The following is a 12,573-nucleotide window of genomic DNA, read 5'->3' on the forward strand; positions in this document are numbered from 1 at the left end:
TTCAGTAACAGTGCACGTTATACTTGGGCAACTAAAAGAAAACGAAGCATATCAGTTTTATGAGTTTTACTGTGGATTAAATGATTTATAGAGCCTCCAGCAGGTATGAGTAACTCATTTGATATCTTGGGGAAAGAAGATCAGCTATACTTGACTTTCATGGTGGTAAACTAACAGTATTAGAATGAAAGTACTAAAGCATTGTGTGATTTATGAGAATATTTTTCAAGGAATAATACTGTTAGAAAAGGTACAGCTCGTCTAAGATAAGGTGTCTGTGAAAATAAGGTTGGGGGGTTTGTTTTTCCTTCTAATAAAATTTCCATACTACTGGCTTGTATTTAGGTATTTATTTTCTGATCTTTACCTATTTGACTTATTTTAGTGATTGGGGTCTAGCAGGTGTAATGGTGAGATGCAAAAACTATGTAATAGTGTATTTTTATTTTTAATAACTGAAAAGGCCCTCTTTGCTATCTGAATCATGGAACAATATGGAGTCTTGGAAAGTGCAGGTATAAAATGAGTTGGGTATTTTTCCCCCCCCCTTTTTTTTTTAAAGGTCATCTTCATTACATTCTGCTTTGCCAAAGTCATTCCGTGATCTTGTAATGGAAGAAGAAAAATGTATGAGTGCAAGTAATTCACCTGGTACTGGTATCAAAAGAGCTGGATATAAAGGAACTGAGGATTCATCAGTCCAAAACACCATAAGGTAAGAGAGCAGTCTTTTCCTAATTGATCAACCATTATACAAGAACCACAATAACCTGTTAAAATTCTGCTGAAATAAGAAAGGATAAAATTGTCATTAAAAAAAAAATAAATCCTGTAAGCATTCTTTAATAATTCTGTTAATAGGATTTTATGAATGAAATGCTCTTATGAATAGGTAGCTTAAAGACTAAAGCAATTTAATGCCACTGCTAATATTTTGTTTGAGGTTCAGAGTGTTTGCATCTGTATATATGGGCATGTGCGTACGTGTGTATATATATAGACACAAACACTCCAGGCTCCAAACAAAATATATGTGTGTGTGTACATTTGTATATGTATGTATAAAAGTGATAAACCTATATTCTCTAACTTCTGTAGAAATTAGATATTCTTTAGCATTCAGATGTGACATGTTTGAAACAGTTTGCTTAGGAGTATTTCTGTGTAGCCACTGAGTGGATAAAATCAGTTTATTCAAACACAGTTCTGGCATTTCCTGATCTGAGTTTTCTTATAAGCTGACTTAATTGTTTAGGTGCAATTTTTCATGGTTTAAGAGGGCTTACTGAAATATTGATGCATTGGTTATGTCTGTGTATTTTAATTACTGGGGGACTACAGTTCTAAGGACAAAAAGAACTTGTTCTGAGGTGCACGTGAATTTTATGTCTAGTTATTAGATAGTATTGCTCTTTGGTCACATTGTTTTAGCCACGCATCCTCTTGCTACCTGCAATAAAACCTCTGTTTTGGGTTAAAATACCTGTCTAAGCTGAGGAAAGAAATCTCAGCCTTATTCCTGAAGGTCTGTATAATTGAGCTGCCCACCCACCTGCATCTCTTCCCCCTGTCATCAGCAACTTTGAATGCTATCAGTTTCAAATACGTTTACGAGACAGAGAGCCTGAAAATCTTACAGACTTTCCCACCCACCGTCTGGAAGCAGTGCAGCCGATGGTGACAGCAGGGCCGGCCGGGCAGCGGCCTCCCTGGCAAGGGCACAGCCCCACCGTGCCGGAGTGAGGTGAGCAGGGCAGGCTCCGTGATGGAAACCAGGGTGAGCCACAGTCAGTGAGCACAGACTGAGCTTAAATGCAGCTCCTGAGTAAAGAGGGGGAGCCCCCATGAGCCTTCACACAGCTCTCCCTTACAACTCAATTCTGCTCGTAGTAGCCCGACTCAAGTTTACACAGCTGCGCTGAGGGAGAAGAGTTTTCAGAGCCTGTTGGTGCACAGGGAGCCCTGACACCCGTTACCTCCTAGTTTTTCTTATAAGCTCCTGTTCCATCCCCCTCCAAAAACTGTCCCCTCCATAAGGAAAAGAAAGTTCTGCTGCACCTCCCTTTTAGTTGCTCAGCTTGTGTAGATACTGGTGTTTCCCTAGGACCAAAGTAGTACGTGTCCTATTGGTAGATAAAGAGCAAAATGAGGGTAGAAATACAGGAACATCATGTGTGGGATGGTGTTAGAGGAGAGAGGTAGGAGGGATTTGGAGAGTGTGTGTGTGATGGGTGGGCGTTCTTCAGGAACAGGGGGATAAAGCTGAAGTTTTTGTGGTGAGTGGAGATGTAGGGACATGAAGCACAAATCTGCAGAAAAACAGGTATTGATAATTTTTGTTGCTAGCGAAATAATAAAGCTTTTCATCATATGGGAGATAGCAAGGGCTGGTGATAAGGGAATTTGCACTGGATGCTGTTATTAGCTTTGTCACACCTGCTCTGTGATCTTCATAAAGTAATTTCTTTTCCTTTTGCATTGCTCTGTCTAGTCTGTGCAGTCTGGCCAGTCTGCATGCTCTCAAAGTGGATTATTTGAGCTGAATCCAGGCCTAATACGTTAGCTGTCTAAAAATGATACATTAAGCTAGTGGGAGCCTAGGTGACTAGATTGACGATAATCAGTTGGAAAAGATGGCACTTCCAGAGCTATTTCGGGTTGTTTTGAACTGTGTCTGAAGATGCTTATTTCTCTCTATTAGGTGTAAAGAGCCTAGGTGACTAGTTCATCCATCTGAAAGTTAGGAGTTGAGTTTCTAGTTTGAGGTAATTTTATCCTTTGACTGTACAGTTCCTGTCACAGTAGGCTCTGATTTTTGCCTGCGGCATTCAAGGGCTATTTCTGTGAAGATTAATTATCCACACGCTTACCCCTTCCTTTTTAAGGAAAGGAAATTGCATATGCGTAGAACATAAGTAACCCTCATCAGCTGATGTCAGACTCACTGATGGGACACTGATGATACTTGCATGGCTACTGTTCCTGCATTGTCTTTTTTCTTTGGATAAACTGTGCAGTAATTAAACTGACAATTTTCTTAAGTGTCTGGATGAGGTTTTTTTGGTGGTTGCATAAACACTCTTCCATATACTGTCACCTTCTAATTTATGCAACCCAGAAATTTTCTGTAGATGAACCACGTCATGAATGTGGAGATGTGAACTAGATTCAGTCCAGAGGCAGATCAGCCCAAAAGCTGGGCTGTGTGGATGGGGCTGCATTGTTTCCAGGGACAGCTCAGCCTTGGGAGTTATGCTGTGCAGCTGTGCATGTGTAGCTCATAGTCCAAGCTAAAAACATAGGCCTGACATGACTTAACTTTGTTGTGGCAGCCTGGGTTGTCTTCACTGTGTTACTCCAGGGAGCAGTGAGGAGTCTTAGTGGAAACAAGTCTTTGTGGGTTCGCGTGGGAATGGCCTAGTTCTGGCATGGCTAATAATGAGCTAATAAGTAGTACATGATTCACATGGTACAGCAAAACCCAAGAGGTTCTGCAGGAGACCAGGCTTTGTGCTCCTTTTCTGAGAGCAATCATTAGATCAGGGAGGCACCGGACCTGAACTGGCTTCAAATGAAAAAATCCTCAAGAAACACTGGGGAGTTGAGTGCTGGGACATCTTGGTGGCTGTGCAGGAGTCATGGCAAGTTCAGCCAACTGAATTAATCAGGTTGGTTCAGTACTGGTGATACTTGGCTGGTTTGTTTCCATACAGAACCACTTATGTCTCTGGATCAGTCTTTAATTTTCAAGACTTCCAGGTTTCCAAGTTCTATATTTTTAAGGCTTTTTTCCCATTTTTCTGTATATGCTAGCTTCCCATTTCCCGTCTGTTTCATTTCTCCTAGTTATTTTGATGCCAGCTGAGGAATTAATCTGGCATGTTGAAATATCTGCAGTTGATTTAATATCTGGACTGAGTGTCTTGCTAGTGAGAAACACAGATGTACATACGTACAAACAGCTTCAAAATATCTGAACTACTTCCTACATTTTAAAGCCACATTTAAATTGCGGGAGGTGACCACAGGTATTTAAACTTATCTTTTAATTGATCACTAGAGTGTGCTGTGACACTGGAACTATTAATTCCAGTTTTTGGAAGTTTCTGTTGTGTTTTTTTTGCTCGTTGTTTGGTTTTTTTGGTTGGTTGGTTTGTTTATTTAGAAGTCTTACTCTGGAAAGAACTTTTATCTGTACTGAAACAGGTTTGTTAAGTATAACAGTCTACTTGGATTCATTTATAATGTACTGTGAGTACATTATAATAGTACTGTGAGTTCTTTGGATTGTGAGTGGCAAGAAGAGTGTAGCTGTCAAATGGGCTGGATAGGTGTTGGTTACTGTCAAATGTACAGGAAGGTGAGCATTATTAAAGCAAGTGGAAAAAGAGAGAAAGTTGAGAGATGACACCAGAATAAAGGCATTTAGTAAGTTGTACAAACATGCTCTTAATTAAACAAACCAGCAAGCAAAAAAATTCCTTCATCTCCTCTTCTTCCTTCCTTCCTTTTCTCTGGTTCTTTCTTGCTTTTTATTATGTTATTATCTTTCTTAAGTACAGTAAAAGCTGGAAGCTGATTGTGCTGGTTTGGGCTGGGATAGAGTTAATTTTCTTCATAGTAGCTAGCATGGGGCTGTGGTTTGGATTTGTGCTGGAAACAGTGTTGCTAACCCAGGGCTGTTTTGGTTCCTGCTGAGCAGTGCTTACCCAGAGCCAAGGGCTGTTCTGCTCCTCACCCCACCCCACCAGCGAGGAGGCTGGGGGGGCACAAGGAGTTGGAGGGGACACAGCCGGGACAGCTGACCCCGACTGACCTGAGGGGTATTCCAGACCGTAGGACGTCATGCTCAGGACACAAAGCTGGGGAAGAAGAAGGAAGGGGGAACGTTGGGAGTGATGGCATTTGTCTTCCCAAGTCACTGTTAGGTGTGATGGAGCCCTGCTGTCCTGGAGATGGCTGAACACCTGCCTGCCCGTGGGAAGCAGTGAATGAATTCCTTGTTTTGCTTTGCTTGTGTGCGCAGGTTTTGCCTTACTTATTAAACTTTGTCTCAGTCCACGAGTTTTCTCACTTTTACCCTTCTGATTCCCATACCGCTGTTGGGGAGTGAGCAAGCGACTGTGTGGTGCTTAGTTGCTAGCTGGGGTTAAACCACGATACTGATTTATCTGGACTTCAGCTAAAAAGTAGTCCCCTGCTGTTGAAATCATAGAATAATTTAGAGTCTCCACTTCAGCCTCCTGGTCAAAATAAGTCAAACTAGATTATGTGGCTCAGGGCCTGGTCCAGTTAATTGTGACTGCTTCCAAGTATAAAGATACCCCCACCTTTCTGGGCAACGTGTTCCAGTGTATGATCATCCCCATAGTGGGATTTTTTTTTTTTTTCCTCCTTATATCTAACTGGGATTTCTTATTTTGCAGCTTGTGTATGTTGCCTCTTATTCTATCACTGTGCACATCTAAGAACATCCTTGCTGCATCTTTTCTCTACCCTCCAGTTAGGTAGTTGAAGACAGCAATGAGATCTCACCTTTGCCGCCTTCCTTTAGGATTAACAAAACACAGTTCTTCCTGTTGTGTGCTCTAGCCTCTAGTATTGGTGGCCCTCCACTGGACTTGTTCCAGCCTGACAGCATCCTCCTTGTATTGAGGAGCCCAAAACTGGGTATGATACTCTGTACGTAGACTAACAAATACAGCATAGAGGGGAAATACCACTTCCTTTGACTGCCTGGCTACACTCTTGTTAGTACAGCCCAGTATGCAGCTGGCCACCTTTGCTGCAAGGGCACATGCCGATTCATCTTTGACTTGCTGCCAGCCAGGATTCCGCAGGTCCTTCTCTGCGGAGCTGCTTTCTAGCCGGTCAGCCCCTGGCCTGTACTGCTGCATGGGGCTATTCTCTTCCAAATGCAGGACTTTGCACTTGCCTTTGAAATTCATGAGTTCTTGGTTGCCTATTTCTCTAGTCTCTTGAGGGCCTTCTGAATGGCAGCCTGGCATCCAGAATGTGGACTGCTACGCCCTCCCCACCCTCTCCCCATCCACCTGTGGCCTTGCTGAGAGTCATACTGTTCATTTTTATCCTTTGCTAAATTAATAGCATCTCTTAACATTGTGTACTGGCCTGAGCTTTGCTGCTTATTGTGTCCACCAATGTTAACTTAGTTATATTTGTTTTTTAGTTAACTTATTCTCTAAAATAATGATTAACCCAGCTGTAAAGTGAGTAAGGAATTAGCTACGAAGGAGAGGTATGAGAAACTTGTTTAAAAAAAAAAAAATGGTTATGTAGCTCTTGACTCAATGTCTTACAGAATTCCCATATTCATTTATCACACTTATCTGGCATGACCCAATACCTTTCTTAAATAAAATAGGATTCTCTAACCTGCCATTGGCTTTCTTTTACCAAAGGCAAAAGTTCCATTTTTAACTGTTCTTCAACATCTATGGAAAAAGCGTTGCATATTGATGAGGTCAAAATAAAGGAACTGCAGCTATATAGATGCTCAATCTGGAGAATGGTACAGCAGATTTGACCATTCTTGCCATGGAGCTGTTGTTTCTTGTGTCAGCTCTTTCAAAGCTCTGGAATAGCGGTTATCCAGAAACGTCCAGTTTGGAGAGTACCACACCTTTTTGGGTTCTTCTTCATACAGTCTACCACTGGCTGTCCTGTTAATGACTGATACGATTACCGTTACTGAAAATGGAGGGGAAGGATTGTCTTGACTAACATGAATTGTGTTTTCCCAGTGGAAACACAGAAACAATATGACCTGGCAGAAGGCATATCTGCTGGGTTTGATTCAAGGGAGTGACACCGTAGAAAGCCTCTTTTGAAGTCCAGTGTTATGCCCTGACAGTTGTTGCTGCAGATATGTATATATTTTTCCTTGAGCAGTTAAATTTGTGTTCATTCTGTTCTTTGAGTAGTTGGCTGTTTGGTGGGCAAAATTATGTTTTGGGACAAAAAGCTGGGCATGGTTCATTTAAATGCCATTTTTGATGATGGATGTCGCACTTCAGATTTTTTGAGATCTTGCCCTCGTTGCTTAGTGGTAGGAATCATGGTTCTTGTTGTTCTTGGAATTGTGTTCTGGGGAAAATATTCCAGGCAGAGAACTTAGCAGTTACTGGAATACTCTTAGCTTTCTATAGATTTTTCCTCTTTTCCAAGAGTTTGTGGCCACTTACAGAGGATTACCAAAGCCTTAAGGAAAATTGAGACTGATTTATTGAAATACCAACACCCTTAACAGTTTTTTTTACAATGCATGCTGTAACACTTTTTTAGAGTTCTGGAAATTGCAAAAGTTGCCAAAGATAGGTATTAAATGACAACAATAGGTCTGTCTCTTTCTACTGATGGAGGATTTTTCTGACAAATATACTTGTCTCTTAAGGCATACAATATACCAAATGTGACTTCTTTTTGTTGAGAGGTTAACGTTTTGCAACTGAATAAAATATCTTCCTGTTGGGAAGTCTATTGATATTTCAGGATTTTTTTTTTTTTTTTAATTCAATTAGTTCTAGTTTTATGGTATTATTAATATGGGAGGTGGTTGCAGGGATATGTACTGAAAGCCCATAATTTCTGGGTTTACACTTGAGGAAATAATTTACTAGTGCTATTGTAGCACTGGTTCTTTTACATGAAATGCTTAATTTGAATACAGGACAGTTGTTTGTTTTTTTTATCTTGGACCCATAGTCTTTTCATATTAATTGCAAACATTTATAGTCAATGCTGTTAGTGCATAACTCAGTTGACTATTTTACATGTAAAAAACCCTTGGTTTTTTTTTTAAAAAACAGCACCTTTGTTCAAAGGCTCAAATGTTAGGAAATGCCACAATTAATGCCCAAGCTGAAAATCCATTAATTTCTGGTAGTCAGAAATGAGCATCAGTGTCTCTAGTCACAGTATCATGCTTAAAGACAAATTCAGCATTACATCCTAATACCTTTCGTCTGGAAAAACCCTGCACATTTGTGATTGCCTACTGTAAATTTGTACTTCACAGCATGATGTAGGAGAATGCTCTGTCAGTGACTTTCACTCTCCTTTCCTATCTTTTCCAGGTGCACCACTAGAAGCAGCCCAGGTCTGGAAGACCATGTTCTGGATTCCTCACAGCTGGAGAGTCATAAGTAGGTTTGACAGTGGCTTAGATTCTGGAGCTTGTTTTCTGTGTGTTGTGGTGACCTTGTTCTTGATGTTGCCTCATAATGTCATTTGGTTTTTTTGCAGTCCTTGGTTAGTAGCATCACCAACTAGCTCTCCTGTGATAGCACCTGTCATGTTTTCAGCTATTGTAGAGGAAGAGCTCCAGCAAGAAGCTGCTCTTATTAGGAGCAGAGAAAAACCTTTGGCTTTGATCCAGGTAAAGTGCTAAGTTACTGTAGCTGTGAAGTAACACAAGGAGTTTCTAATGGCTGTTTCAGAGATCGGTTTTTAGGTTTAATTATATATTGGTACACAGTATCATTTACATAATTATATTAAATATCATTTAATAATAACTTCACGTTGCTGTTTGATAAGGTAGGCCTATATTAAAGTCAGACTGACTACTGAGTCCATGATTAATGCGTTCACAGCATCAGAGAATGGTTGGAAGGAACCTCTGGAAATTATCTAATCCAAAACCCTGCTCAGAGCAGGGTCAGTTAGAGCAGGTTGGTCAAAGCTGTGTCCAGGCAGCTTTTGAATATCTGCAAGGATGGACACTCCATGGCCTCTCTGGGAAACCTGTTCCAGTGTCTAACCGCTCTCATAGTAAAAAAGATTTTTATATTTAAATGCGGTTTTCTGTTACTTCAGTCTGTGCCCATTGCCTCTTCTCCTGTCACTGGGCACCACTGAGAAGAGCATGGCTCAGTCATCTTTATGGTCTCCCATCAGATATTTATACACTTTGATAAGATCTCCCTAAGCCTTCTCTTCTCCACGCTAAACTACAGTGTGCTCAGCATCTCCTAGTGTGTCAGGTGCTCCAAGTTCTTAATCGTTTTTGTGTCCCTTCACTGGACTGTCTCCAATATGTCCATGTCTCTCTTGCACTGGGGAGTGTAGAAGTGGACCCAGCACTCCGAATGCATCTCACCAGTGCTGAAGAAAAGGATGACCTGTCTCAATCTGCTGGCAATGCTGTCCCTCATAGAGCACAGGAGGCTGTCACCCTTCTTTGCCACATGAGCACCTTGCTAGCTAATAGTCAACTTGTCCACCAGGACCCCAGAACCTTTTATGCTAAGCTGCTTTCCAGCCTGTTGGCCCCCAGTATGTACTGGTGCTTGTGGTTATTCTTCCCAGGAGCTGGATGCTGCATTTCCCTTTGTTGAACTTCATGATGTTCTTCATAGCCCATTTCTCCAGCGTGTCTGGGTCCCTCTGAGTGGCAGCGCCACCATCTGGCGTATCAGCCACTCCTTCCAATTTTGTATTGTCTGCAACCTTGCTGAGGGTGCGCTCTGTCCCATCATGCGGGTAATTGATGAAGATGTTAAACAGTACTGGCCCTAGTCTCCATCTCAGTATTGGTGCTAGTGACTGGCCCCTAGCTGTACTTTGTGCCACTTATCACAACCCTTTCAGATCACTAGTTTATTCAGTTTTCAGTCCGTCTCACTGTCCATTTATATTGTCAGTACTTACGCTTGTCTGCTTAAGCTCTTAGTCTGTACTTAAGCTCTACCACTTTCCTAGGGATCAAGATGAGGGTGACTGGTAAGTAGTCACCCAGATCTTCCTTGCATTTCTTGAAGGTAGGAATGACATTTGCTTCCTTCCAGTCCTCGGGAACCAACCCTTATCACCACAACCTTTCAGATTTCTTTGAGAGTGGGCTTGCAGTCATGTTGGCTAGTTCTGATCTCAGGGGCCTGGGATTGCTGAAGGCTGATCTTACCACTAAAGACCAAGACAGGGAAGTCTCTTAGTTCCCCAGCCTTCTCCATGTCCTCTGTCATTCAGTAGTGGGCCCACATCATCTTTTTTCCTGCTGTAGAAGCTTTTCTTTTTGGCCTTCATGTCCCTTGCCAGATTCAACTCCAGGCAGGCTTTGACTTTCCTAATTCTGTTCCCGTGTGCTCAGACAGTGTCTGTGTTTTCCTTCTAGGTCACCTTTCTCTGCTTCCACCTCTTGTATGCTTCCTTTTTGTTAGAGTTTTCAGAGGAGCTCTTTTTTTGTCCATGCAGGCCTCCTGCCACTCTTGCTTGGCTTTCTGCTCATTGGCATGGATCATTCTTGAGCTTGGAGGAGGTGATCCTTAAAATCAACCAGCTGTCCTGGACCCCTCTTCTTTCCAGGGCCACATTGCATGAATTTTTTCCAAGCAGATCCCTGAACAGATTGTAGTCTTCTCTTCTGAAGTCCCAGGTTGTTATCCTGGTATTTGTCTTGTGCCCATCTCTTGGGATCCCGAGCTCCATCTCGTGGTCATTGCAGCCAAGGCTGACCTCAGCCTTCTTATCCCTGACCAGTCCTTCTTTATTTGTAAGTATGAGATACAGTAGAGTGTCTCCCTTCATCAGCAACTTGATCATCTGTGTTAGGAAGTTTTCACCAATGCAAACCTCCTGGAGTGCTTGTGCCCTGCTGTGTTGCCTTTTGAGCAGATATCAGGGTGGCTTAAGGTCCCCACGAGGAGCAAGGCCTGCAAACATGACGTTTCTTCAAGTTGTCTGAAGAAGTCCCCATCTACTAGTACTTTCTGATTAGGAGGTCTGTAGCAGACATGCATTCAAGATGCATGCCAGTTCCTAACCGTGCTAGTGGTGTAAATGTAGATCTGACACTGACATACATGTTCTTTTTTCTTTATAGATCGAGGAGTGTGCTATTCAAGATTTATTAATCCACTATGAAGCTTTTGACAACCCTGATGAATTTGTGACTGTTGAAAGGGCTCCACAGGGACCTATAGCAGCACCTATGTGGAACAAGCACTAATTCGTACTCTTCACAGTCCATGTTGTATGTGCACTTCAGAAGTTCTAATTCTTGATACAAGTAAAACGGGACTGGAAGAACAGGAATCGTGTAACTTTTAACATCAGCATTAAAAGCCTGCACATAATCACTAGGTATTTGTTAGAAAGAATGGAAATAATGTGTTCACTGTGTCATTTACCCACAGTATATATTGTATGTATGTTTTGAGAGAATTTCTTTAACAAGACATATTATTAGTAATGTTACATGAAGCTGTAGATTGGAAGTGCATTTGCTAATCTTAATTTGCGAGGGTTTTTCCTTAAATTCACAGGTGGCTGAAAAGCGAGTGCTTATTTTGTGATTTAATGTGGAATTGAATGTGCAGAATTATACATCTTTAAAGTTGGTGGGGGGGTATGTTCTTCAGAGCTTTTTGGCAGATTGGGAATATTGGAAAAAGTTTGTGCTTGAACTTCATGTAAAAGTACAGTTTGATAATGCAGTTTTCCTTAAGTTATGTGTGCAAGTGCTGGTTCTCTGATTGTTACGGCCAGTACTTCTTATTGTCATGTTCCACGATGAACCTCTACGCTGTACCTAAGTGCCCTGCCATTGCCTGCTCTCAGTTCAGTTGTGCATGTTTTTTCACTGTTGTGAGACCGGCCTTTGAGCAGTCAGCTCTGTTGTGAAGTAAAGCACACAGTTGAATAGAACGTGGTGGCACTTAATTAGCTCATCTATAGTCTTATTCTGGTAAATACGGTACAGTTTTAGAACCACTGTGTTTAAGGTACAATTCACTTGAAGTGCTGAGGAAATAAAAGATCTGTGTATTTATTGTTAAAGCTATAGGGATGAATGCTTGACTGTGGAATCTGCAAACACCTAACCTTCAAAGATTATCATAGGTGGCTTTCAGTATTGTGTGTTCCAAAGTTCTCTGTGCCTGGTTTAAACAAATTTATGTATATATAAAAAGAAAAAAAAAAAGTAGCCTTATCTGCAATATTCCGTCTAGTTTGTCTGTTTGTATAGGTGTGTTTGAACTTGTACTTTTTCAGTAGTGTCAATACTCATGAACTCTGGAAAACTGGAATTGAGAGAGTACAGAAAATGAATGTAGAGAATTGATCACTGTGTGATAAAAGAATCTTGAAAAAACCTATGTAGATATGTCTAATGGTTTCAGGTCAAGCTACACCAAAAAATCCCCCACAAAAATTGTAAACAAATGCAATAAACCATAAAATCTTGATTTACACAAAGTTAGTATACTTTTATGTGCTGTCTATATATAATCAATGCTTTGGGTAACTATAGAGTAATCTCAAAATATTTCTTTTATGTATGAAACAAGAACTGTAGGCATTTTGAAGCTACACAGGCCCACTGCATTTGCTCTCAAGTAATAATGAACAGCTGGGGGAAACCTAAGAGTCAGTGCTCTCTCCTCTCCTAATAAAAAAATATCATCATTTTCATGAAACATTCTCAAATAAGAAAGTAAGCAGGGAAAATTGACCCAAAAGCTTTTTTTATTGTTCTCAATACTCTAATATTTCTTGCCTTTTTTTTTTTTTCTTTTTTTTTTTTCTTCCTATCCCTTAAAAGTTTATTCC

At 41.0% G+C, this 12,573-nt stretch overlaps 1 protein-coding gene across 5 annotated transcripts in view; it reads left to right on the forward strand.

The window, feature by feature from the left end:
• Positions 1 to 12,219, forward strand: part of IBTK (inhibitor of Bruton tyrosine kinase) — a 59,038-nt gene extending 46,819 nt beyond the window's left edge. For all 5 annotated transcript variants that reach the window (XM_030041989.2, XM_030042005.2, XM_030042014.2 and 2 more), the window contains exons 26-29: positions 563 to 715; positions 8,097 to 8,165; positions 8,266 to 8,398; positions 10,844 to 12,219. In XM_030041989.2, coding sequence (XP_029897849.1) covers positions 563 to 715; positions 8,097 to 8,165; positions 8,266 to 8,398; positions 10,844 to 10,969 — 481 coding nt within the window. In that variant the 3' untranslated portion in view covers positions 10,970 to 12,219. The remainder of the gene's footprint in view (positions 1 to 562; positions 716 to 8,096; positions 8,166 to 8,265; positions 8,399 to 10,843) is intronic.
• Positions 12,220 to 12,573: the final 354 nt, after the last annotated feature.

The sequence above is a fragment of the Aquila chrysaetos genome, chromosome 2 (assembly GCF_900496995.4).
Source record: "Aquila chrysaetos chrysaetos chromosome 2, bAquChr1.4, whole genome shotgun sequence".
In the NCBI taxonomy this organism is placed as follows: Eukaryota; Metazoa; Chordata; class Aves; order Accipitriformes; family Accipitridae; genus Aquila; species Aquila chrysaetos.